Source organism: Macrotis lagotis, chromosome 1 (assembly GCF_037893015.1).
Source record: "Macrotis lagotis isolate mMagLag1 chromosome 1, bilby.v1.9.chrom.fasta, whole genome shotgun sequence".
Taxonomy (NCBI): Eukaryota; Metazoa; Chordata; class Mammalia; order Peramelemorphia; family Peramelidae; genus Macrotis; species Macrotis lagotis.
This window is the reverse complement of record NC_133658.1, coordinates 840,855,462-840,883,397: the sequence shown is the minus strand read 5'-3', so window position 1 is coordinate 840,883,397 and position 27,936 is coordinate 840,855,462. Positions and strand designations below refer to the sequence as shown.

The following is a 27,936-nucleotide window of genomic DNA, read 5'->3' as shown; positions in this document are numbered from 1 at the left end:
AAACAATAAAAATGTTACTGGCCCCCTTTAACAGATAACTTGCACAGAGTTATACAAAGATGTGAACAGCAAGTTTGGTTAGAGATCTTTTCACTGTACCATATAATAATTCATATTTTCCACGTGTATACAAGTATATATATATATATATATAATATATATATATATATATGTATGTATGTATGTATGTATATATAGACTCAGAAGAACTAGATGGAGAGAACCAAAACAATAGAGATCAGAAAAGGCTTCCTCTAAAATATGGTGAGGTAGTATATGAGTTCAGATTTTAAGGATGCTAGGTATTCTAAGAAGTGAGGAGGGAGTGTATTAGAAGAATAGATGATATATGCAAAGTCATGGTGGTGGGAGATGGAATGCTGGGTCGGACAAACATAAGATAGTTTGACTGTTACAAGGTGAACAAGCAAAATTAATGTTGATTTCATCTGAAAAATTAAACTGGATTCAGACTATGATGGACTTCACATGCCAAGTTCAGGATTCTTTATTTTATCTTACAAGCAGAAGGTAAATATTTACTATTTTGAAAGAGGCAAATGACACAGCCAAATCTATGTTTTAGGCAAATTATTTGCCAGTCATTTTAAATAGAATGGATTAGAAATGAGGAGAACCTGGGAGCATATAAAACAACTTGGCAAGGAGATATTATATTATTCGAGGAGAAGAGGGGTAAGGAATGGAACCTTAGTGATTGGAAGGTGGAGGGAAAATGATCTGAAGGAATAAGTGACAATATTTAATTTTATACATACAAATGTTTTGTGAGCTATATAAACAGAATCTCAGAAATGGAAGAGATCTCAGAAACTATTTAATCTAACCCCTGCCATAATATGATTTCCTGTCATCATATAATTTATGAAAAAAATATTATCTAGCTAATTTGGAAGATTTCCTCAGCTTCCTTCACATTTTCCTTCAACTTCCTGTCATTCTTGACTGAAGAATATCTAAACTCCAAGTATTGATAGTTACTTTTATACAATTTTATAAACTGTTTCATTTGATCCTCTCAACAATTCATGAGGTTGGTTCTGTGATGTATTTTTCCCCCAATTTACAGAGGAGAATATTCAAGTTCAAAGAAGTTAAGCTTGACAGTAAACATAATATTCTTTCTTTTTCAATACTTCAAAAGATTCATGATTCCATTAGTGTGTTTTTTTTCTTCCACTACCATATCCTAGTGAATTCCTGGTCAACATGATTTAATATAATTCAATAAAATGAAAATAAATAATTATTTAATGTTTATTTTTTCTCAATTTCATATAAATTACATGTAAAATTTGAACATTTGAAAAAAATTAGGTTCCATTTTACTTTCCTGCCAACTCCTTGAAAAAGCAAGAAGATTAATATAGATTACATGTGTGCAGTGATGCAAAACTTTTTCATGTTAGTCAAGTTGCAAAAAAAAAAAATAAAGACAAAACAATTCAAGAATCCAAGTAAATTCAAGTCAAAAATTAGCATGCTTCAATCTGCATTCAGGCTTCATCAGTTCTTTTCCTGGAGGTGTGTATATCTTTTGTTGTAACTATTGTGTTGCTGATAATAGTTATAATCTTCACAGCTGATCATCATAAATTATTACTGTAGCTATATATATGTAAATATATATATATATATATATAAATTTTCTTTTAGTTCTGCTCATTTCACTTTACCTCAGTTGTTTTAAGTATTTACAGATTTTACTGAAAGCATCCTGCTTTCAGTTTCATAAAGCACAATCATATTCCATCATAATCGTGTATCACAATTTGTTCAGTTATTCCTCAATTTAATTCTTTACCATCTCCAAAAATCAGGTATAAATATGTTTGTTCATAGATGTCCTTTTAAAATATTTTTGGAATACAAATCTAATAGTGGTATTTCTGGGTCAGAAGGCCTGCCCAGTTTTTAGCTCTTTGAGAATTGCTTCAATTTACTTTCTAGAATAGTGGGATCTAGTCACAACTTCTCCAACAGTACATGAGTTCCCTACTTTTCCATATCTACTCCAACATTTACTATTTTTATTTTCATTTATATTATTTGATATATCATGTTTGACATGGAACTTTATTTCATTTTGAACCTCTTTGATCAATTTGTGGCATTTTTATATGACTATAGGTAGGTTTGATTTTTTGTGGAAACTTCCTTTACATTTTATTTGACCATTTATAATTTGGGCATTATATTCTTATCAATATGATTAATTTCTGTATATATTTGAGAAGCAAACACTTTATCAGAGACACTGTAAATACTTCCCACTTTTCTATTTTCTTCTAATTTTGGCTGCAATAGTATTATTTATGTAAAGCTTTTTGAAACTTGGTGTAATTAAAATTATCCATTTTGCAACCAGAAATACTTTCTGTCTCTTAGTTTGTCCTAAATTCTTCCCTTACTCATGAATGTGACTGGGAAAATATTCTATGCTAAATTAATTTGCTTATGATGTAAACTTTTATGTATAAATCATGTGCTCATTTTGACTTTATATGGTATATTATTTGAGATGTTGGTCTATATCTCTTTTCTAATAAATATTCTGCAGTTTTCCCAGTAATTTCTGCAAATAATTTTTTCTTGTCTGAAAAGTTTGGAATTTTGAGTTTGTCTAAATTTAGATTACTATGATAATTTACTTCTGTGTCACATGTACCAACAAATTCCACTGATTGATCCCCATTTCTTAAGCAGTATCAGATTGTTTTGATGATTGCTGCTTTGTAATACAATTAAAATGTATACTTCTCGACCCACTTCTTTCATATTTTTAAATTGATTTTCCTGACATTCTTCACTTTTTTTCTTCCAGTTAAATTTAATTATTATTTTTCCTAGTTCTATGAAATAGTTTTTGGCAATTTCATTGGCATGACACTGAATAAGTAAAATTAATTGAAGTATAATTGTCATTTTTATCATATTGCCTGACCTACCCATGAGCAATTATTATTTCTCAAATTGCTTAGTTTTTTGTGAATAGTATTTTATAATTATCTTCCTACATTTCCTGAGTTGATCTTTGCAGATAGAATCCTAAGCATTTTGAATAGTCTACATTTGTTTTACAGGAAATTTCTCTTTCTGACTGTTCCTGATAATTTCTATTGTAATATAAAGACATGCTGCTCATTTATGTGGGTTTATTTTATAACTTGCAACTTTGTTGAAGTTGTTAAGCATTTTCAGCATTTTAGTAGATTCTCTAGAATTCTCTAAATATACTATAATGTCATCTGTAAAAAGTGCTAATTTTGTTTCTGTTATCTGTTTTAATTACTTTAATATCTTTTCCTTCCCATTGCTATAGATTATATTTTTACTAAAACATTGAATAATGTTAGTGAAAGTGGATAATCTTGCTTCATTCCTATCTTAGTGGAAACATTTCTAACATCTCTAACATACATGTTTGCTGGAAGTTTAATATAGATATTACTTATGATGCAACTATTGAAATAATCATATAATTTCAAATGAGATTTTATTAATATGGTCAATTATGCTGATGATTTCCTCATTATAGAATTAGTCCCTAATTGCTAGTGTAAATTCCACCTTTTCATAAAATATAATTTTGTGATACATTTCTATAATATACTTTCTAATATATTTTAAAATTTTACATCAATATTTATTAGGGACATTTATCTATCTTTTATTATTTTTACTTTTTCTCTTATTGGCTTAGGTATAATCACCATATTTGTGTTGTAAAAGGAATTTGATGGGACTTCCTTTTTACCTATCTTTTCACATATTTATATAATATTGGAGTTCATTGTTTTATAAATGCTTGCAGATTTCAATTATGAATCAATCTGGTTCTTTTAAAAAATAGAGTATTCTATTATGGCTTATTTAAATTTTTTTCATAGATTGGTTTATTTAAGTAGTTTATTTCCTCTTTTGTTAATCTGGGCAAGTCATATGTTTGTAAATATTCATCTATTTAACTTAGATTATAAGATTTACTGGTAAATAACTGGACAAATAAGCACATGCAAGTTATGTTAATTGCATCTTCATTTCTATTGAATTCACAGTTTTATATTTGCCACAGGCAATTTGGTTTTCTTCTTTCTTTACATTAATCAATGATTTGTTCATTTTATTTTTTATCAAATAATGTTTTTAATTATTGTAATGGCTTTCTTACTTTTGATATTATTAATCTCTCCATTGATTTTCAGGATTTTCAATTTGTTGATTAATTGGGGATTTTAAATTTTATCTCTTCTTCGGTGTTTTTTTCTTTTTTGTAGTTGCCTACCTAATTCCTTGACCTATACTTTCTATATTATAATGTTATAAGTATTTAGTGATATGAAATTTCCCCTAATTATTGTTTTACCTGAACTCTTTAAATTTAAGCATGTTTTATCATTGCTATCATTCTTTTTAATTGCATTATTTCTATGTATTATTCTCTGAGCCACTCATACTTTAATTGTAGAATATGTAGTTTCTGATCAGTTTTAATTTCTTTCTATGACATTTTTTGTAACTATTTTTATTGCATTTTTATTAAAATTTATATTTAATATTTCTGCTTTTATACAATCGATTGTGAGATTTTTGTGTTTTGTTTCTCAGGCATTTTTGTCATGTCCAATTCTTTGTGATATCATTCGTATTTTTACTGCAAAAGATACTGGACTGCATTGTCATTTCCTTTTTTTAGATTATATTAAAGATGAGAAAACTGAGGCAAATAAGGAAAAGTTACATCCCCAAAGTCACACAACTATTAAGCATATCAATCAGATTTTCTTGATTCCAGAAACAATGCTCTATGCTCTCTACTATCTGTCAGTTTATGTCTTAAAATATATCTACTTTTATGAAGGTACCATGTATAGCTGAGAAAAGCATACTGCTATTATCATTCAATTTTCCACACAGTTCTATCATATCTATCTTTTCAAAAATTCTACTTATCTCCTTAACTTATTTCTCATTTACTTTATGGTTAGATTTATCTATTACTGAGAGGGGAAAGTTGAAGCTCCCAATATTATAGATTTGTGTCTATTTCTCCTGTTACTTATTTAACTTTTCTTTTATAAATTTGGAAGCTATGCAACTTGGTACATATTGCCTATCAAACTTTTAGCAAAATGTAACTTTTCTCCTTATTTTTAATTATTTCTTGTTTTGCATTTTCTTTGTCTGAGATCATGATTGTTCCCTCTGCTTTTTTTTAACCTCATGTTAACCAAATATGTATATTCTGCTCCAGCCCTTATTTTCCATTTTATGGGTGATATCACTTTATTCAAATTCACAGTTTAATAGTGACCTGTGTATTTCCTGTTTTTCAATTTGCCCTTGTTTTTACCTTCTCTTTTTCTCTTTTTTTACCCTAACCCTCCTCAATGATCTGTTTTGCTTCTGTCTTCTTTAAATCTCTTACCTCTTCTCTTATTCTCTTCCTGTCTTTCTTTTCTGTGAGTAAGACAGAGCTCTATAATCAACTGAATGTATGTTATTCCCTCTTTGAGAAAATTCCAGTGAAAGAAAAGTTTAAACATTATACATTCTCCATCTTTCCCTTCATTTTAAAAGATCTTCCTTTGGTGCCTATTAATTTTTGGCATTTTCCCATTCCCTTCCCTCTTATCCCTATGGAACCTTCTTTCTCATCCTTTAATTTTACTTTTTAAAATTTCTTGTCATAATTAACTGACACTTTGCCTACTTTCTACATTTCTCCCTTTTAACTTTTCTAATAATGGTAAAGCACTTAGCAGTTGAAATTATAATTTTCTCTAAAAGGAATGTAAATGTTTTGATCTTAGTTTCCTTTAAGATTTTTCTTCAATATTTACCTTTTTATGCTTGTCTTGAATTGTACTTGAAAGTCAAATTTTCTATTCAGCATTAGTTTCTGCATCAGGAAGGCATGAAAGAACACTATTTCATTAAATATCCATATTTTCCCCTGAAGGATTATACTTAGTTTTCAAGAATAGGAAACTGATGGCTGTAATTCTACATATTCTACCTTCCAGAATATAATGTTTCAATTCTTCCAATTCTTTAATGTGAAAACTTGTGTTATTCTGACTATGATTCTGTTATATTTCAAGTGTTTTCTTTCGGTATAGTTGCAATATATTCTCCTTGACCGGGGAGATATGGAATTTCTCTATCATATTCCTGGGAGTTTTAATTTCAGGATCTCATTCAAAAGGGGATCAATAAATTCTTTAAATTTCATTTTTACATTCTGATTGATGCTATCATGATATCAATAATTCCTTCTTTCCTGCTTTCCCTTTTATTTTTTTGTAAATAGTATTTTTTCTAGTTACATGTAAAGACAGTTTTCAATATTTATATTTTACAAGATTTTGAGTTTCGACATTTTTTCTATCTTCCTTCATCACACCCTCTCTCCCTACCAAGATGGCAAGAAATTTGTTATAACTAGCCATGAGCAATATTTAAACATTTTCACATAATTCCTTGACAATAATTAAAAGACCATCCCCAGGTTCTTTTTATTCTAATTTTCAAGTAGTTCAATAATTATTAAATCATTTATCCTGTAACTATTTTTCAATTCAGTTGTTTTTACATGAGATATTTCACATTTCTCTTTTTTCCCATCTTTTAATTTTGTTTTATTGTTTTATGTTGTCTTTTAGAGTTATTAGGTTTCACTTGACCAATTCTGATTTTTAAGGAATTATTTCCTTCAGTGATTTTTTACATCTATTACCAATTGACAAATTTTGCTTTTTTAAGGGGTTCTTCAATTAATTGGATACTTCAGCCTCTTTTACAAGGTGTGACTTTCTTCAGTGATTTTTGCTCCTCCTTTACTAAACTTACATCATTCTCATTTCTTTTTCTGATTTTTTCTCTCTCTCTCATTGGACTATTAAAATCCCTTTTTGTGCTTTCTTGAGAATTTTTTTTAGCCTGTTATAGCAATTCACACTTTTCTTTGAGGTTTTATATGTAACTCTTTTGTCTTTGTTGTTTTCTTCTAATTTTGTGCCTTGATCTTTCCTATTACTACAATAACTTTCTACAGTAATGATCTTTTTTGTTATTTTCTCTTGACTTTTGGATTCATATTGAAGTGGTTTCTTCTCCTGGGTTAGAGGTAGTGCTCTCCTAAGATTTAGGACTTTTGTGCTTCTGTTTTCACAGTGAGATGTAGTGATCTATAAATTTTTGGTTCTTCCAAGGTATTATTTTATAAGGAGAAGTATGGTCACAGGTCCTTGAAATGAATAGAATTAGCATTCCTTTGCTCTCTCTCTCTCTTGCAGTCACAATAGTTAATGCTTCCCTCTGTCTTGGTATTGAAATCAGGGTCCTTATTCCTCAAGAGTATCCACAAGTAGTCTCCACTCTGTTCTGTGTTTGCAATCTACTTTTTACCTTGGGTATGAGAACTGCACCTGTGTATAGATAATGTAACATATTCCTAAACCCAACCAGGAGGTCATTTAATCTGAATCTCCTTCTTACCAATTGTCCCCCATTTCCAAGCATTTTCCTGCACACTTCACGAATCCAACCCATTTCTAATTTAGGTCCTTTCCTTTCTTAATTCTCCATAAATCTTTCTTCTGAATTACAAGATAAAATCTGTGTAATAGCTACTGCCATTCTGGAAGTAACATATTGCTTGATTCTTTAGATCTTTCTTTTGAATTTTGAATTATGATTTTACAGATTTCTTCCCCTTTGTTCTCTGGACAAGAGGCTTCCCCAGCCCCTAAGAAACTAACTGAATGAATATGTTGTCTTTTGCAGTGAGCATTAATAACCTGCTTCCAAAAAATAAGAGAAAATACATAACTATTAAAGTTTCTAAAACAGTTTAGGCAGATAATATCTCTTTTGTTCCTCATTTGATCCTCACACTAACTTTGTGCAGTAGGAACTTTGCTGATAAGGAAACTGATACTGAGAATGCTTGAGTGATTTTTCAAGGTCAAAAAACTAGCAAATATTTCTGACTCAACATTCACTTTTTTGGTTAGTTTCCTAGACATCTGAGTCCTACTCATTTTTCTTAGAGTTTGGTCTATACAGTCTGAGTGTTGCAATCTCAGAATAAATATTAATTTCATTTGCATTCAAGAGCTCTATAGTGTCTTTTTTTACCATATATAATGTGTTTCTATTATTGCCTCAATAGCACCTCACATTCATTACCATGCAGCAGTGATCCTGTATTTTTCCAATATTTATTTGGCATGATCTTTGGTTATTCACACACATCTGATTTCTTTTTCTTTTTCATCTCACAGTATCCATGACTTGGAATTATTCTGAGGACCCTTCCCATGACATTTTGCTGCCATACAATAGCACTACCTTCCAGCCATCTGTCTTCATCTTGACTGGTCTTCGAGGACTGGCAGGTGCTCGCATGTGGCTAGGTTCACTCTTAAGCCTTATGTACACCATCACTTTGGCTGGCAATTGTACATTGTTATATTTGGTTAAGACAGAGCGCAGCCTCTGGGAGCCACAATATCTTTTCCTCTCCATGTTGGCAGGAGCTGACATTGGTCTGTCCATCTCAACATTGTCTTCAGTACTTAAGGTTTTTGTTTTTGGTCATCATGAGATTGCATTTGATGGCTGTCTTAGCCAACTCTTCTTTATTCATACCTTCTCCTCTACTGGATCAGGGATTCTCTTGTCCATGGCATTTGATCGCTTTGTGGCCATCAGCCACCCATTACACTATACCACCATCCTCACCTATCCACGCATCACTAAAATGGGTTTGGTAGCCTTCTTGAGGGGCATTGCCCTCATGATTCCATTGCCTATCCTCCTCAAAAGATTGCCTTTCTGCAAAGGGCAGACCCTTTCCTACTCCTATTGCCTTCACCCTGATGTCATGAAGCTGGCCTGTGGTCCTGTCAAGATCAACATCTTCTATGGTCTAACCTTGGTCATTTGCTCCTTTGGAGTAGACTCCTTTCTCATTGTACTCTCTTACACCCTAATCCTTCGATCTGTGCTGGGAATTGCTTCTAGAGAAGGTCAGCTCAAGGCACTGAACACTTGCCTTTCCCATATCTTCATTGTGCTCATCTTCTACATGCCACTCCTAGCAATTACATTGTTGCATCGGGTCAATCTGAAGAGTTCCCCTATAACCCATGCTGTTCTAGGCAACATTTATCTCTTCATGCCGCCCATGTTCAACCCCATCATCTATAGCCTGAAAACTAAGCAAATACGTGCTGCCCTGCAGAAGTCCTTGGGAAGCTGGAAAAGCTGAAAGGATAATATCTAGTGTTTCGTGAAATAGATCTGGTCTAGGGAATAGAAACCAAGGTTCTAGTTCTGCACCATGCATTTAAGCAAAATGAGAGTCCTTGGTTATTTTTTATACTAGATATCCTTATTTGGATTAGAACTGAAATGCCCACTCATGGGTCCAATTTCACTTTTTATCCATCCCAGAGCTTTGTACTGTTCCATTTATTATCAGATTTTGCTAATTACTATATTGGGTCTAGTTGTTAGCCCCATTTCAGCTCACAACTTCAAAAAACTATCAAATTATTCACCTCAACTTCCCCATTGGTAGAGATTTTATAAATATTCTATTTTACTTAGCCCCTGAGATATCTTTTTGCTATATTGATAACCTTCCATGTCTCTAGTTAATATTTCACAGAGATTACTTTTCTGATTTGGGATAAGTGAAGGGATGGGGCCTTATGGATAGATGTAAGGATGCTCTCCAATACTTTTTCTTTCTATCTTTTTGCTTTGTATATCTCTCTTTTTCTCTCTTTGTCACTTTCAGCCTCTCTGTCTTTAGGTTGGTCTCTTATCTTTTCAAAGAGTTCCCATTTCTTCTTTCTATCCTACCATTCCCCTTAACAAATATTTCCCTTTCTGCCTTTGAATTAAAGGAAATAGGGAAAATGTCTTAAGATCCCCTGACTACCAAATAATTCATCTTAATATTTATCTAGCACCTCCTATGTATCCCATTCTACATTAGGTATATTCAACAATAGTAAAAGTTAAATATCTACCACCATTAATGAAATAAAAAGACAAAGAGTCCTTGTTTAATTTAAAGGATATAATCTGAATACATGAAAGTAAATAAAATATATACAAAGTAATAGATAGTATTTTCAGGAAAGATTGTGTACTAATTAATGGGAGAGAGTGAAGATGGGGTGGGAAAGTATGTTTATGGGAGGAGATAACTGAACTGTGCCTTGAAGCAAGCTAGAAATTGTCTCTTCTCCTCTCTGCCTTTCAGTTTCCTTGTATTACTTCAAGTCTCAATTAAAGTCTTTCCCAGGCTGTCTTTATCTTGATGTCTTCACTCAAGACTATACGCACTTTATACTGTCTATATACTCATTTCTACACAATCATCTTCATGTTTTTCTCTCCAATTAGACTGTGAGTTCCTTAAGAGCAGGGGTTATTCTGTGTTGCTTTCCTTTGTTATACTTTTGCTGGTATCCCTAGCATATAGCACATAATAGTGATTACATAAATGTTAGTTGACTATCGTTTTTAGCAGATATGAGGAGTGTATGCATTTCACATATGTGGCATTGACTATAAAAAACAATCACAAGATCAAAGATCACAAATTATGTATCAGAAATAGCTGGAAGATCAGTTTTACTGGCCAAATGTAAGGACTACATATATATACACTGTTCTGAGTCGAATCTCTTACCCTAGCAAACCTAACAGAATACACTCTCCAAAACCTCATCCCTTCTCCCTACTATGTAAAATTCACTTGGATACACTACTTTACACTTTGTAAAATTCACTTGAAATTCCTTGTGAAATCTCGATGCTTGTGAGTTACTAATATGAAAGAATCATTTCCCATTCAACTCAGGATCTTTCAAAGTACCTAGAAAAGATTTCCACAATAAATTTTGGTAAAATTTTATGGATATACTTATTCAGTTTATTCATTATATAAGTTTTTAAACTAATTTTGCAAAAAATTAAAAGCAGATTACATTGCTAATTTTGAATTTTCATATGACATTCTTATTTCTTATTTCATTTATTCTATTGCAACAGCACCATTTTTATACTTTTCCATACAATTAACTGAGGTCCAGACAGATAATAATTTGCCCAGGGTCATAGAAAACTTTACTAGAAAGACCAGAATATCTAACATAAGATATGTTTTTTTTGTTGTTATTGTTGTTTCCTCTCACTAAAAAAGGAAGGTTCTAGAGAGTAAGGGCTGTTTCACTTTTGTCTTCTTATCACTAATGCTTAGTACAATACTTCATATATGTTTTGTTAATAACGATCTAATATCTTAGCACAATGCTTATCCCATATTTGTATTCAATAAATGCTTATTAAAATAATAAATGTATATAGAATATTTAATATGTAAACATGACCTTTATACATCTCTAAGGGCTTAAATTCCCCTGCTATCTTATTTTTTTCTGTGTAGCAAATGTGTGATTTCATTAGTATGGGGAAATCCTAGTAGAGAAATTTCTTTTACTAATAATTCATATCTATATCTATTTTGCAATTTAGAGTCTTAGAGAGATGGCTGATGTATTGAGAACTCACTTGACTTAATCAGCATCACTCAGCAAGTCTGTATGAGAGACAGACCTTGAACTGAAATTTGCATGATTCTAAGGCAAGGTCTCTATCCACCATATCTCATGATCTCTGTCTTCAAACATCCTGCAAAAATAGCCATTCAAAATCTGTAAGGGGCTCATCCCTAACATACAAGTACTCAAGCTATCCATGCATCAAATATAGCATCTTTTCACCCAACAGAAAACATAAAAGCCAAAGGAATCCTATGCAGGACTCTAAATCAATAAGACTACTTGTCTTTATCAAATGATCTACCTCTTGATCAGGGACCTATCCAGTCACCCAGGCTTATATTGGAAAGGCTCCAGTACAATTTATTCTGTTTTCTTCTCATTGGTGATTTTAAATTCACCATCCTTCACTGTATAATTTGAATTTTCTGCAGTGTATCCTTTCCTAGATTATTTGTTAATATCCTCATTTCTTTGGCTGAATCTCACTATTGGTTTACTTGTTTAAATGTCAGAATTATAATCAGTCTTCTTTAACAGTCTTCTTACTTTTTGACCTTTCTTTTCTCTGTCATATAGTCTTATCAAAAGTCTGAATGCCATGCTAAGTATTATTTGAGGAGAGGAGGAACAAAACCCATTTCATTTCATTCATAAAATTCACAAAGAGAAGATACCCTTTGCCAGTTCACTTCAGTCTCTTTGATCATGAGGTCACCTCTGTACAATTATTAATAGCAATTTTTGTGTTGTTGCCTCATAGCATGAAGCAATAATGCAATGATATTTTCTACAAGATTTAGAAATATATTGCAAAATTGTTGTTTCTATTCCTTTACTTTTGAAGAGGACAAAATACATTATGGGTAATGTTTAGACTTCTGGGTAAATTAGATTTAAGTGAAATAGAGTTGCTCAAAGTCATCACTCTCATACTCTCTTCCAGCATCATTGAATTCTGGTTCCAAGACAAACATCACAATGACTGGTGATGCAGTGGATGACCTTTGCATCTTCATATCTGACCAATATTTAAGCACACCACAACAGCACCGGCTTTAGTCAGCTTCGTGACCATTGAAATAAATTGTTCTTATCTGTCCATTTTTTGGGGGGAAGTATTCATATACTTGAGGTAGATATCCATCTAACTCGCCAATGAATTTGAATCCTGTTGGTTACCTTCAATCTCGGTTAGCCCTTCTGCAGAGATTTACCAAGATGTGGCCAGAGTTCATGCTATAGCTTCTTGGAGCCACAGGTAAGCGTTGGGAAAGGTGGACACCAAATGAGAATGAACAACCTTGAAAAGTGATCAGCAAGCCTTCACAGCAGAAATGCTGAACCTTTTGGAACATCTCACTTACCCAGAAATAAAATTAAATATAGAAATGTGTTTGCCATAAAAACATTCAAAGATGCTTTCATTTTTTTTCCCCTGCAGGTAAGTTTTCCTGCTTACAATACTTCTTTCCATGCAACCTAAGAAGTAGCATTTGTAATTGTTTTACCCCACCAATAGTATATATTGAATTTACAAAGATGTAAAGTAATTTGAAAATGCTTGTACTTATGAAATTAATGTTTATAATCTATAACAGATAATACTTTACCTTTAGCCCTGCAATGCTAATCTTTACCATATTATATTTATTTCATTCTTCAAATTTTTTGTAATTTTTTGGATCACAATTTAGCTACCTGAATTTTCAGAACCTTTCAATATTGAATTTCAACTTTCCCCCTTCAGTTACTCTAAGGGGAAATAATTATATAATTATTAATTTCTCCCAGTCTTCCAAGGAGATACTATAATTTGTGTTTCTCCTTTGTATGAGGTAAGTTTAATTGTGTGAATAATTCTTGGGAGCATAACCATGATTTTCTGTAGCCACCAAGATTTTCAGAGGAGGATAATTAGGACTGATCACTGAAGGAAAAATGTTCTTAAAGGTTTTATCAAGTCTGAGAGTCTATAGTTAGCCTGATAGGATAGCAACAAAGTTCCCATATAATTCATTCACCTTTCCTTGTTGGTCCTCATGCAACATTTCTCCACCCACAAGCCTATCTTCTCCTCCTTCAAAATGCTATCCACAAACTATGTGACACCTGAGTAATCTCAGTTTTATGTGCATATAATTTACTGTAGGTCATAACTTCTACCATATGAACCCCAGAGATTCAGAATTCAATCTATGTGACTGACATAAGGCATAATATTGAAAATGATTGCCCAAGTTGCAAAATTTTCAATGTATGAAACGCACATTTGGGACCAAGAGAACCTGGAGATTCTCTTAAAAATAAAATGAAATAAAATAAGAAAAACTGGCCCCCTCATGAGCCAGATATGGTAAAAGTCAAACTATTTGTGTTATTCATCTGGACCTAAAAGAATAGATAATTCCTAAGGTGATTGTACATGTGATAGTGATAAGAGGTACATATGGGCATGTAATATTTTTAAGAACTTAAACAGTAGAGCAGCCAGAGCAATGTCTCTTTCTTTATTTAACTAAATAACTATTTGGAGAGCTGCCTGAGGGATTACTTCTTAAGAACCCAATCAAATATTCTAGCTTCTCTTAGTTTTGTGTCATGCATGACTCCTTCCCTTTTCCAGAAAAATAATTGAATGCAAAAACAAAATATTATAAAGCTCTATAAAAGACAAAATGATGATTTACAAATTTTGATCACTGAGATAATAGGCTGTCATTTTAGTTTATTGGAAGGGATGAAGGGTATATTCAAGGGAGTCTAGTATCTCTGGTGTGAGATTCTGTATCTTTTCAGAGTAGCCTTCTACCTTTGAAGACTGTCTAAGCCCACCTAATTCTCACTTGTAGCTTCTAGAAGTTATATAATTCACAGTGGCCTTGGTAAACTATTTTTGCATATGGGCTAAACTAGGTTGAGGGTAAATGAGGGGGTCTCAAACAACAATGTGAAGACTTTCACTGCTGGAATGGGTGAATGAGGGGAATTTGTTCCAAAGGCTATGAAGGCTGCTGAAGCTGGTGCTGTGGATGACTTTGAGATTGGTTAGACATCGATGATGCCAAGATCATCCACTGCATCCCAAGCCATCATCAATTGTCTTGACTCTGTCTTGCCACTGAACTATGATGGTTTAGGAAGAGAGAGTGAGACTAAAAACATCTTGCTATTCTGTCTCACTTAAATTCAATTTTTGGAAGAATCCAAAGCCATCAAAAATACCATTTTGCCATATGTGTGGCATTGGGCAATTGAAGAAGCAGCAGGTGGAGATTCACTGGGAACTCCACTCAGATCACTAAGCCTATAGAGTACTTCATTGGAAGCAACAGTGGAATTTAGGATCACACTCTCACCACCTCCTGTGAGGAAGGACTAGAAAGGTGCTCTAAAAATTGTCTGCTTACTCAATCCTTCCTTAATTTCTGTGGCAGGGAGGGATACCACTCTGTGGTTGAAACACCAAAAAAAAATATAAAAACCTCTTCACAAGGTTGATTCCATTCACCATCAGTACATGGAACGTGTATACACTTATGGACAACACAACATCCAATAGTCCTGAAAGAAGACAAGTTCTTATTGCAAGAGAACTCAGCAAGTATCATATTAGAGTAGCAGCCCTGAGTGAAACAACTCGGGCAAATGAAGGCTAGGCTTCCTAAAGTTGGTGATGAATATACATGGCTCAAGTGAAGGGGAGTGTGGTAAAGCTGGCTTATGTTTTGATATCAAAACTAATCTAGTCAACAAACTTGTATGCCTACCAAAAGGAGAGCAAAACAGACTTGGGACAAGTGGCACTTGCAGAAAAATGCCATGCCATCATCATTAGTCCTTGTGCTCCCACCATGATCAACCCTGATGCGGTCAAAGAAAAAGTCTATGACTACCTGGAGACCCTTAACACAAATAAATAAAAAAAGGACAAAATATAATTGTGGGTCACTTCAATGCTAAGTAAGTGATGCTAAGTAATGCTAAGTAAGCTCATAACCAGATATGACAGGGAGTCCTTGGAAGGAATGTAGATGAACACAGTAAAAGCAAAGGTGACTTACTCCTGAAGACGTGTTCATCTCATGTCCTTGTCATCAGGAACACTGTCTTCCATTTGCCTAAACAAAATAAGATTTCCTGGATGAACCCTAATAGCAAACATTGACATCTAATAGAATATAGGATGAGAGTTCAAATCCAGCCTCAGACATTTGAATCTTAAGTAGCTGGGTGATATTAGACAAGTCACTCTGATTGCCTCTCATCTAGGACCATCCCCACCATCCTGATTCATATCTCACCACTGAACCCAAATGACTCTGAAGGAGAAAGTGAGGCTGGTGACAGCACAGCTTACCCCTCATTCAAATCCAGTTCGCATGCTTACAAACCTGATGTTTTGTCATCTTCAAAAATAAAGGACAGGGGCAGAATCAAGATGGTGGCAGGGGAAAAGCCTCTCCTAGGTGCTCTCTCCAAAATGGAATCATAAAAATCACAAAATTATGGAATTATTATGCAAATGCCAGATTCTTTTCTATTCCTACTGCCTCCACCCTATTGTCTTGAAGCTGGTCTGTGGTCCTGTTAAGATAAATTTCTTCTGTGATCTAGCCCTGGTTGTCTGCTCCTTTGAAGAGATTCCTTTTTTTATTGTCCTCTCCAATACCCTAATCATTCAGTCTGTGCTGGGAATTGTTTCTAGAGAAGGTCACCTCAAGGCACTGAACACCTACCTTTTCCATATATTAATTTGCAACATGCCATTCCTAGCAATTACAGTGCTGCATCAGGTCCATCTAAAGAGTTTCCTTCTAACCCATGCTGCTCTAGGCAACATTTACCTCTCCATGCCTCCCATATTCATATCAATTAGCTATAGTTTGAAAACTAAAATACATGCTACCCTGAAGAAGTCCTTTGGCAGCTGGAACAACTAAGGGGCTCATTTATAGCGTTTCTTAAATATGTCAAGATGGGCCAATGGGTAGAGCACCAGCCATGAAGTAAAGAGGACTTGAGTTCAAATCCAGCTTAGATACTTAAAAGCTATGTGACCTTGAAAAGTCACTTAAGCCTCATTGTCTGTCAGCCAAGGCTATCCTCAATCGTCCAATTTATATCTGGCCATTGGACCCAGATGGTTTCAGAGGAAAATGTGAGACTGGTAACTTAGCATAGCCCCTCTCATGCAAATACAATTCATGAGCATGTTACTGTAACAATTCCCTGATGATTTTCTTTAAGAATGAAGGACAGGGGCAGACCCGCGTGTGGCGCAGGCAGCCTGGGACCCCGAAAATAAACAGCCGCATTCGCCGCCGCCGTTCCTCTGCCTCCGCGGGAGCCCGAGCGTCCGACCCCGCTCACGCCGATCTGAGAAGATCTAAGTGCAGCAATGAGCAGCAACGAGTGTTTCAAGTGTGGACGCTCTGGCCATTGGGCCCGAGAATGTCCTACTGGGGGTGGCCGAGGAATGAGGAGCCGTGGAAGAGGTTTCCAGTTTGTTTCTTCATTTCTTCCCGACATCTGTTACCGTTGCGGTGAGTCTGGTCATCTTGCCAAGGATTATGATCTTCAGGAGGATGCCTGCTATAACTGCGGTAGAGGCGGACACATTGCCAAGGACTGCAAGGAGCCTAAACAAGAGAGAGAGAGCAAGTGCTGCTACAACTGGGGCAAGCCCGGCCACTTGGCTTGAAGACTGCGACCATGCAGATGAGCAGAAGTGCTATTCATGTGGAGAGTTTGGGCACATTCAGAAAGATTGCACCAAAGTGAAATGCTATAGGTGGTAGGTCAAGAGCTTCAGTCCTGTCCCAAAGAATTAATGTGACCTTCAGCAAAGAAAGGCTTCGGTGATGGAATTAACTTACTGACTGACGCATTGGTTACAACTAAGGCAAATGATGCACCAAGGACTCATGATAGGTTTGTGCTTTCAGGAATCCAACTCAGCACTAAAAAAATGACTTTGTTCTCTGGATCAACAGAGTAGTTCAATTTGGAATTTTTCAAAACATTTTCAATTTAAAATTTAAGTGATAGGGGTTTGAATCAGTTAATTTTTTGGAAATTTGCTTGGGGGATCTCTTAATTACAGGTGTGCTGGCAATCATTTACAATATTACAAACATGTTACAAAAGGTATTTTGATTTGAAACTTAATGGGATGCCAAAAGAACTCTTTTAATTCACATTTGTATCTCCCTCTTCTCCCTGTTTGGGGGAGGTATGGAGTATATCTACTCCTTTGATTTCCCAGCTACTTGTAACTATCCCCTAAACCATCTACTTTTATTAATTTACTGGGCTGGTTCTGTCTGGTAGAGTTCCCTTAGCTGAGTGGTTTGAAAGTTGCCCATCCCTGTTATTGTTTAGGCTACCCTAGCAGTTTTTTACATTACTTTAAGAATGAGACTGCTCTGAAAATACATCATTCTAAGAAGAAATTTAAAAAGGTGGTACACTTTGTTTTGAGAAAACTAAATTATCCAAAGACATTGAGAAGTCCAAAGACATGATTAATAGGTTTTAAAAATGTGGAGTAACTTATAAAGGCAAATGTTAAGCTTTCTGATTGTGAAAGTTCATGTATAGAAATCAAATTTATACTTAGAATTGGAGATTTTTAACACTCAATATCTTGAGTGTTTTGGGCATATACTGAAGTGCCCTTATATAGACCAAAGCCTGACAAGAGGCAGTTAAGTTTCATATGAACATTGAATTCCAAAAGCCTCTTTCAAAAGTATTTCTCTTCCCATCCAGATATAAAAATAGTCTTGGTAAAATGGAAAATCCTGTTCAGACTTTTACATATATCCTTAAAACAAACCTACAGTCATACTCATCTGCTCTAACCATGTTACTGCTAGATCCTGAAAAAAAGATTTAGAAGACAATTTTAAGATTTTGTAAAAAACAGATAATAATGCTCCAGTGCCTAAAAATGGAAATAAACATGGTTCACATTGATTATCCAGGGAACCTAAATAGAAATTTAAGTATGCATCAGTACTTCAATTGCTATTGCTAACCTTAATATGTTAGTGCTAATAAATGATTAATATTAAGCTTTTTCCTAGCTTTGGAAATTGGAAGTCCTTTTGAAAGTTATTTGCATGACTCTGGAAACTTAACTGATGCTTTTCACTCTGTGGTTGGCCTTTTTATAGAATCATTGGAAATCACTCCATTGAGTAAAGTTCATTTCAAATTGATTGTTAAATATTTGTTGATAATATTCCATAATTATTTTAAAGGGCTGATTCAGAACTTTGTTAGCCAAAATCAAAATCAGTACCATCAGTAAAGGAGATGATCTTATCTTACATGTTCTCATACTATTCTACAACTGTCTCTCAATTTTTAGAGGAAGTCTGTAGAAAAATATTTTGGTGTAAACAATTTCGTATTCTGTAAAGATGTTGCTCTTTTTCCTGTCCCCTTTCTGCCCCAACTTAATCCATCCTTAAACTTGTCCAAACTGATTAATTACTTGAATGGGAAATAATCCCAGAATGGTTCACTGATTTATTTGCTCATCATCTTTGGTGTGTTAGAGAATTCTACCATTGATTTGCATTCTGTTCCTTTATATATTTACAAGTGAGAAAACTAGGTAATTTAAGATTCAATTTTGTCAAATTCTTGGAGATAAGCAAATTAATTGATTTTTAAGAAAGTTATTTCAGGTCTAAAAAACAAAAGGAAATAACCAAATATTTCCTGCAGTTATGACCTGTTCGTTTTAAAGGAATTTTAAAAATAATTGGATCATGAACTTCAGTATTATGCCTGGGACAAAGAGCAAACGCATATCTCAGAACTTCACTCTTGTAGTAATACATGTGTTGGGATTGTTGACTTGAGATCATTGCAGAGAGCTGAAAGCATGTGTATTTATTATGCCAGGGCCCTGTTAAGTATGGTGAAAGTGTTCAGTGTATTTTTTTGCTTTTTGTTCTTTTCAACACCTAACAAATATTAGGTTTTGTTGCACTTGGGCCATTGAAAGAAACATTATTTTAATATTACATTAGATGGGACTTATTTGTCTCAATAATTAGCAACTTAACTGAAATAAAAATTTTTTGGTTAAAAAAGTTTCCAGAGCAAAAGGACTCCTTCCCCACTCTCCCACCCCTACCCCGAAAAAGAAAATCTTTTTGATGATGGTTCCAGTATTCTTAATTGAGAAAATAATTCTGACACTAGGAATACCTCAGTGAGTCTATGAATTTTGATGATGTACTTGAGTGATCCAAATTTTAACCTATTAATACTTTGTCATCTTGTGTCCATGCCTTTCAGTCCTCCACAAGAGGTCCATCTATATTCTGGAGATTTTGATGGGCCTCATTACCACATGTTGATTGTTCTTATAACTGACCCATTTTTTTTTCCTGGTCATCTGTGTATGTACAATGTGTCCTTGACCACATACTGCAGCCTGTTCAGGAAAGGCCACCAAGCATTTCTCCTGCCCTTTGAGTGACCAGTATTTAATTCCTCAGGGATTGTGGTATTACATCCAATTAATTTCACTAGAAGAAAGAATATTCATGTTTATTTTTTTAAGGGCCAACAAGTGCCTCTTTGTCTTCAGTTCTGAGCCTATCTCATTGTCCATTTACAGTTTTGTCAGCGGAGCAAGCTTTGGGCCATCCATCTAATCACATGTCAGAGATAGATGTCTTCTACATAGTTTGTTTGGCATGGGAAGTTCGACCAAATCTGAGGGTAAAACTTATTGAGCAAAATGCAGATGTTATCTGCAAACCACATTACTTGTTGAGGGATTGGCACAATTGATAATTTCCCTGTTTTATTCCTAACTGGGTGATAATCAGAAGAGCAAAAAAGTTATCCTTAGAAACAATGTTGTTTGATCATGTTGGCTATTTTGGTAGAAGCTCTAAGATGGCGGTTCTACCCAATAAATGCCTCTGTCTTTTCCGCCTCAGTGATTGTATGACAGCATGGCTTATGATATATTTTTCATCAAGAGTACCTTGGATGTGGGCACAGATTTTCTCAAAATATTTTTTAGAGACAAGAAAGGCCTGTGGATCAGTATCTTTGTCCCCTAATTGTTCAAGTTGCCTTCCTTCAGCACAGACATCCTCTGTGTAAATTGACTTATTATCTACCTTTTGAATGTCATCCCTTAAATGTGAATGGGATGGTTCAGCTTAGTCAAACTTTGTCAGACTTTCTATAAGCCAGTTTTTCATCTGCTGCCTCTCCCTGGTCATGAGATGATCCTCTTCACCACCCTTCAACATAAGATTTTGTAGATGGGTTTGTACTTAAAAACTGATGGTAGCCCTTGGAAAGGAGGGACAGGTATTTGCTGAGTGAGGCAGTTTCTAAATTCAGCAACTGTAAGTTGCTTGTTCCACTTCTATAGAACATGGTGCTGGTTTATGTTGCTATAAATTCTTTTATTACCTATTTTCCAGCATCATTAGCTTGTTTAGATTGGGTTATAGTTCCTTTATTTGTATAAGTATCTTCATTTTTCTAATTTGCTACATTTTTTGATATTTTTTTTATAGCTTCTAATAGTTTTGCATTGAAATCAAGTATACATTTGTTTAATTTGGAGTGTCTTCATATAATTTCTCTACCATATCTTAAACAAATGTTTTTGTATACATTGCTTTTTCTTCATTTGTCATGAATTCGGCCAAGTGAGATGACCAAATATCCAAGGAAATCATTTCTTGTTTTGGGATGCCTTACAAAACTTTTCTGCAATTTTTTTATAATCTGCTAGTTTAGCTCCTAGTTTTATTTATAGCACAAATGTCATTATTGATGTAATCTTCAGTTTTTCACAAAATGTGTTGATTCGGTAATTGGACCAATGACCCACTTTTAATAATCTCAACAGTAAAATAAATGTTTTATTAGATAGTCTTTGTGATTTCCTTTCCTACCACTCTTGTCCATGCCAGTGAAGGAGCATTAGTGTTCACATTTGAACTCAAATTTCCCTCAGGGTGTTGTGAGGCATCACAGGAGGACTTTAGTGCAGAAAATACACGATCATAAGCAGTTTCTATGAATCCAGTAACACTTTAAAATTGATTTGCATTTTATCATTCAATAACATCTATGTAAGTTTGATAAATAATAACTCATTGTAAAAGATCATATGTTCATTACATGGAAGATTGTGTTTGCTGTTTAAACTGGTCACCCACATATTTTGTTGGAAATAAAGATGAAAATGACAAAAAAAAGAATGAAGAACAAACATCATCATTATCACATCTGACATAGGAAATGGAAACTACTTCTGGATCACGAGTTTAAACAAAATGAGAGTCCTTAGTTATTTTTTTTCCTACTGATTTTCCTTATCCTATCTGAACTGATAGTTTCAACTGAAGTGTCTACTCTTGGGCCCAATTTGACTGTCTATCCTTTCCTGAATTTTGCCCTATTTCATTTCTGATATGCTCTCTCTTATTACTATGTTGAGCTTAGTTGTTAGCCCCACACCAGCTCAAAACTCCAAAGTCTCATCAAATGATGAACTTCAGTCTCCCCCCAGTAGAGATTACATATATGTTTTATAACACCTAGCCTCCTCAGATATCCTCTTGCTGTATTGATAATCCTTTTAGTCTCTGCTTAATCTTTCATACAGATTACTTTTCTGAATTGGAGTAAATGAAGGGAAAGGACCTTGTGTATAAACTTAAGGATCCTCTCCAATTCGTTCTTTCTGTCTCTCTCCATGTCCATCTTTTTTGCTATAAATGTCTTTTGGTCTCTCTGTCACTCACACTCTCTCTGTCTCTGTTTCTGTCTGTCTCTATGCCTGTTTCTCCATTTTTCTTTCCCATTTTTTATTATTTTCCTAGCATCCCCCTTTAAAAATATTCACCTTTCTGACTTTGAAGAAAAGCATCCTGTGATTACTAAGTAATTCAATTCAAACACCTCCTATGCATCCAATACTACATTAGTTAATAAATAATACAAGGGTCAAAATTAAATATCCATTTCCATCAATGAAATACAAAGACAAAATCAAACAATCCTTATTTAACTTGAATTTGAAAGCTATAACCTGAATACAAGGCTGTAAAATAAAATAAAAAAAAGTAATTTCATGAAGAAACATGCACTATATAAGTGGGAGATAGTGAAGTTGGGTAGGATTAGGAAAGTACTTTTAGAGAAGGAAGCAATTAGAAATTCTCTCCTACCCTCTTCTTATGTTTCCTTGCCTCATTTCAAGTTTCAGTGTGAAATCTTGCCCCCTCCAATTTTTCCCCATCTTTATTAATCTTTATTTCTTCACTCAAAGACTATATACATGTTATCCTGTCTATACATTCATTTCTGTATAATTGTTTGCATGTTGTCCCATTAGATAGTTCCTTGAAAGCAGGGATTTTTTTGTTTATTTGTTGCCTTTTTTCATGTTGTTTTGTATTTGCTTGTATACCCAGGACATAGCACATAATAATGTTCGTTGACTGTCTTTCTGGCAGATGGGAGGAGTGAGTACATTTCAGATATGTAGCATCAATTGTAAAAACAAAAGAAAAAAAGTCACAAAATCAAGCACCACATAATTAATTTATCTTTCCTTATTAGTTTCCCATGCAATGTTTCTCCATTTCCAAATCCATCTCCTCCCTCCAAAATCCTATTCACAACCTATCTGGAACTTTAGTTTTCTTAAAAGACTCATATTATTATCATCTACAAATAATTTGCTGTAGGGCATAGCTTCTACCATATGTTCCCTAGAGATGCATAGATCCCTTGTGACTGATATAGGTAAAGCTTTGAAAATGTTCCCAAGGGCCAAAATTTCTAATGTATGAAACTTTGTACTTTTGGGTCCAGAAAAGCTTAGATATTTACTTAAAAATAAGATAAATTTCCACAACAGGAACCAGATAAGGTAAAAGGAAAACCCTTTGTCTAATTCATCTAGCCCTAGAAGAACAGGTAATTCTAAATACTCATGCATGTGAATGGTTGTGGTGGTAGTGGTGATGGTAAGAGGCACATATAGGCATCTAACATCTGAAAAACCTAAGAAGATAAGGAATTCAGAGCAATGAGTCCTGTTACTTGAAGAGCTGCCTTAAGGATTGTTTAAGGAATAATAATTAAGCCAATATAGTTGGATCACACAATAGTTGGAGGGGAGTAAAGTGAATAAAGCCTGGAAAATATGAAGAAGCTATATTATAATGGACTAAATGCTCAAATGCTAAAGCAAGAATTTTTAATTTATTTCTAAAGTCAATAAGGATTTTACTGAATAGCAGAATTTATAGAATAGAAGCATGACATAGTCAGACCTTCAGTTCAGGAAGATCATTTTTACAGCTGAGTAGAGAAGGGATTGGTGAGATAAGAAAACAGGGAGATTCATTATGAAGTTTTTGCAATAATTCATGTAAGAGGCAATTAGGGTTGATTGGTTTGTTACTGGAAACAAGGGGGGAAAATAGGATTTGACAATAGATTGGATGTGTAGGACCAATAAGAAAGCATCAAAATAATGCAAATGTTGAGATCTGAGTAACTGGAAAGTTGATGATGCTTTCAACAGTAACAGGGAAGTTCAAAAGATTATTTGGAATTGGGTGGAGATAATGAGTTCTCCTTTGAGAATTTTAAGCTTAGAATATCCAATTCAAGTTGTCCAATGTAATTGATATTGCCAAACTATAATTATACTAAGAATTAGGACTGGATAATTAGATTTAAGAATCATTTGCATAATTAGTGAGAGCTAAGGAAATAATTAAGTGAGGTGTGGAGAAAAGAGGGTGCCAAATAGAATCTCAGGAAAAACCCACATTTAGTTGACATAATATAAATGAAGAACAGGCAAAAAATTCTGAAAAGAAGTGGTCAGATGTGGAGATAGCAATGTCATGAAAACTGGGGAAAGAGGGAGCTGAATGTGATCAACAGTGTAAAGAGAAGTGAAGAGATGCTTAGTAGAGAACTTTCCCACATTCAGAGTGTTGGGGATGGAAGCCACAGGGCAGCCAGGCAAATGATACTAACAGATCCTGGAGAAGTTGGCTGGAGCTTCAAGGAGATGTCTCTTTTATTTGTGAAGGGCAGGCCCACCCTGAAATGGATTCATGCCAAGAGAGGGGCCCATGTCTTGGAAAGTATCCCAATTCCAGCAGTGTCTGATGAGATCAAGCTGTAGCAATGTATTAACAGCATAGCAAAACAGTTCTATGAACAGAAATATGACATTGTCCTAGTGTTAAAGCTATTGCCAATAGTGTTACATTGAAGAATAGCCCAAAGGTAGAAAGGCTGTACTAATAATCAGTCAATAGGGCGAAATGTTAGGATATATCAGGTAGAAGCATTCTATTGCAAGATATCACATGCTGGACCTTTCCTGATGTTGCTGTGGTGCCTCACGATATGGGAGGAAACACAACCAATTTAAGTCAAGGGTATTCTAAGGCAGAAAGACCATCTCCAGAAGTCCTATTTCCTATTAATCAAGCCATGGGGTAGAGAAATTATGGAAAAGGCAAATTAGAACAATAGCTTGCATAGAAAATCTCTTACTATAATAAACATAATTATGCAATTCATGCTATCAATAATTTGGTGGTCAGTGTTGTCTTCTTCAAGACCAAAGAACTAGTAGTAGAGAACCTTCCATAATATTTTTTCCCTTTTTCTTAGGAGGACTACATTCCTTTTTAAAATTTTTTTTTGCAAGGCAATGGGGTTAAGTGATTTGCCCAAGGTCACACAGCTAGATAATTATTAAATGTTTGAGGCCAAATTTGAACTCAGGTCCTCCTGACTTCAAGGACGGTGCTCTATCCACTGTGCCACCTAGCTGCCCCTATATTTTTCAATCTTAAAAGAGCCTTTAAGCAGCACAATGGAAAAGGTTTCTGGTCTAGAGTCAGGAAGATCTGAATTTAAATCTAGCCTCAGATGAGCTTTATGACCCTAGGTAAATCACTTAACCCTTGTTTGCCTTAATGTCCTCATCTGAAATATAAGTATAATAATTGTACCTATTTTCCAGGATTGTTGAGAGGATCAAATGAGATAAATATAAAACACTCACAAAATGCCTGGCAGATGTTATGTTATGTAAATGATTGTTATTTTTAGATCACAGAACTTCAAAGTACAAAAGGACCTATAAGTCTATGTAGTTCAACACAATCACTCAAAAAGATGTCTCCTGTCCTCCAGGTCACACAGAATTCTTTTCCACTTACAGTTATCTAATTACCAATTTGAATCATAATTTCTATTTGCTTTTATTGATACTACCTTGATCATTCTTATTCATGCATTTATTCAATCAGTTTATTAAAGTATATATAATGCATCAGCTTCATGCTAAATGCAGGTAAGATATGAAGGTGATTAAAATATTGTCCTTGCCTTCATGTAACTTCTAATATTGTAGTATAATTCTTTTAGTTTAAATGCACTCAATTAAACTGATATTTAAATCAAATAACCTGATGGTAACCAAGAAGTTTATTCAATGCTGGCTTTTTATTCACTTTATAAGACAGGAAGTATTGATACTTGGCTTCTTGACTACTACCATACTCTAGATCTCTGTCTTTTGAGAAGATTCTATAAGGGTCGAAATGTTGTTTGCTTTAGGTTCTATGATCACACTAACTTTGAGCATCTTCACTCTTCTTTTCTTCCTAGTCATCATGTCTGCAAAGTCATTCTAAACAGGATACCTTCTGTGGTCTCATGTCAACATACAACAGCACTGCCTTCCAACCAGCTGTCTTCATTCTGACAGGTCTGCGAGGACTTGTAGGGGCTCGTCTGTGGCTGGGTCCACTACTGAGTCTAATGTATGTCATCACATTTTTGGGAAACTGCACATTATTAAATCTTGTGAAGATTGAACACAGTCTCCAAGAGCCACAGTATCTGTTTTTATCCATGTTGGCAGGAGCTGATGTTGGTCTATATTCTGTATTTTTGGTATATATTCTTTGGCATCAATGAGATTACATTTGATGGCTGTCTCACTCAGCTCTTCTTCATTCATACTTTCTCCAGGAATCCTCTTGCCCATGGCTTTTGACCGCTATGTGGCCATCAGTCACCCGCTACACTATACCACCATCCTCACTCACACATGCATTGCCAAAATGGGACTGGCAACTCTCTTGAGGGGTGTTATCCTCATGACCTCATGACTCCATTGCCTATTCTTCTCAAGAGGCTTCCTTTCTGAAAAGGTCAGACACTAGCTTACTCTTACTGCCTCCACTCCAATGGGATGAAGCTGGCTTGTGGTCATGTCAAGATCAACATCTTCTATGGTCTGGTGCTAGTCCTTTACTCCTTTGGACTTGACTCTGTACTTATTGGCCTTTCCTATATTCTCATCCTCAGGGCTGTTTTAGGTATTGCCTCTAGAGAGAGAAGATTCAAGCTCTCAACACATGTATTTCTCACATTTTCATTGTGCTCATTTATTACATGCCACACCTTTCCATCACACTAATGCACCGGATTCCCCACCAAAGTTACCTACTGACCCATGCTGTCCTGGGGAACCTCTACCTCTTCATGCCCCCTCTAGTTAATCCCATAGTGTATAGTCTTAAAACCAAACAAATTCGCACTGCTCTCCAGAAGACCTTGAAGGTATGGAGGAAATGAAGCTTGAAACATAATGGCTTTGGGCAAGAAAGAAGTTGGATTCTTCCCCTACTTCACTCCCAAATTGGGAAGTGGAAAATCTAGCTTTTTTTTCAAATCTATTAAGTAATGTCTCATATGTAATTTTTTTTTTAGGTTTTTTTTCTTTTTGCAAGGACAAATGGGTTTAAGTGGCCAATGGCTAGGTAATTATTAAGTCTGTGAGACTGGATTTGAACCCAGGTACTCCTGAGTCCAGTGCTTTATCCACTGTGCCACCTATCCACCCCCTTGCATATAGTTTTCAGCTAGTTCCTGTCTTAGGAAATCAACTCCTCTCCAAATCTTGTTTAAGTAACATTCACACATCTGAGGTGATAAGAGATGAGTAGAAAAGGATACTCTTCCATATAAATAGTATAATGTTTCCTAAATCTAATTTTTTTTATCTGAGAATAGGAAAAAAAAGAATGGAATTTTTCCTTAGGGAGTTTGATTAAGTGTCCACTGAGATTCATTCTATAACTAAGAATTGCCCATCTTACTACTTTGTGGGAATAAGACTTCTAAGCATCCCTAGAAACAATAAGACTATCTTCAATTGTCTACTTAGTGACTCACATTTCTAGAATCCTTCAAAATTAATGGTCAAAAAAGACCA

At 34.5% G+C, this 27,936-nt stretch overlaps 2 protein-coding genes and 1 pseudogene across 2 annotated transcripts; all 3 read left to right on the top strand.

Annotated features, from left to right (window-relative positions):
- Positions 1–8,314: 8,314 nt before the first annotated feature.
- LOC141507727 (olfactory receptor 51G2-like) lies at positions 8,315–9,298 on the top strand. The gene has a single exon (XM_074215669.1). It carries the CDS (start codon positions 8,315–8,317, stop codon positions 9,296–9,298), a length of 984 nt encoding a protein of 327 aa, XP_074071770.1.
- A 7,692-nt stretch (positions 9,299–16,990) lies between these two features.
- On the top strand, positions 16,991–17,549 carry LOC141489738 (CCHC-type zinc finger nucleic acid binding protein-like). The gene is given in 2 exon segments (XM_074190196.1): positions 16,991–17,307; positions 17,309–17,549. Coding segments are annotated over 2 exon segments (399 nt in total). The 5' UTR covers positions 16,991–17,007; the 3' UTR covers positions 17,408–17,549.
- Positions 17,550–26,369: 8,820 nt separating this feature from the next.
- Positions 26,370–27,296, top strand: LOC141489726 (olfactory receptor 51G2-like; annotated as a pseudogene).
- The last annotated feature ends 640 nt before the right edge of the window (positions 27,297–27,936 follow it).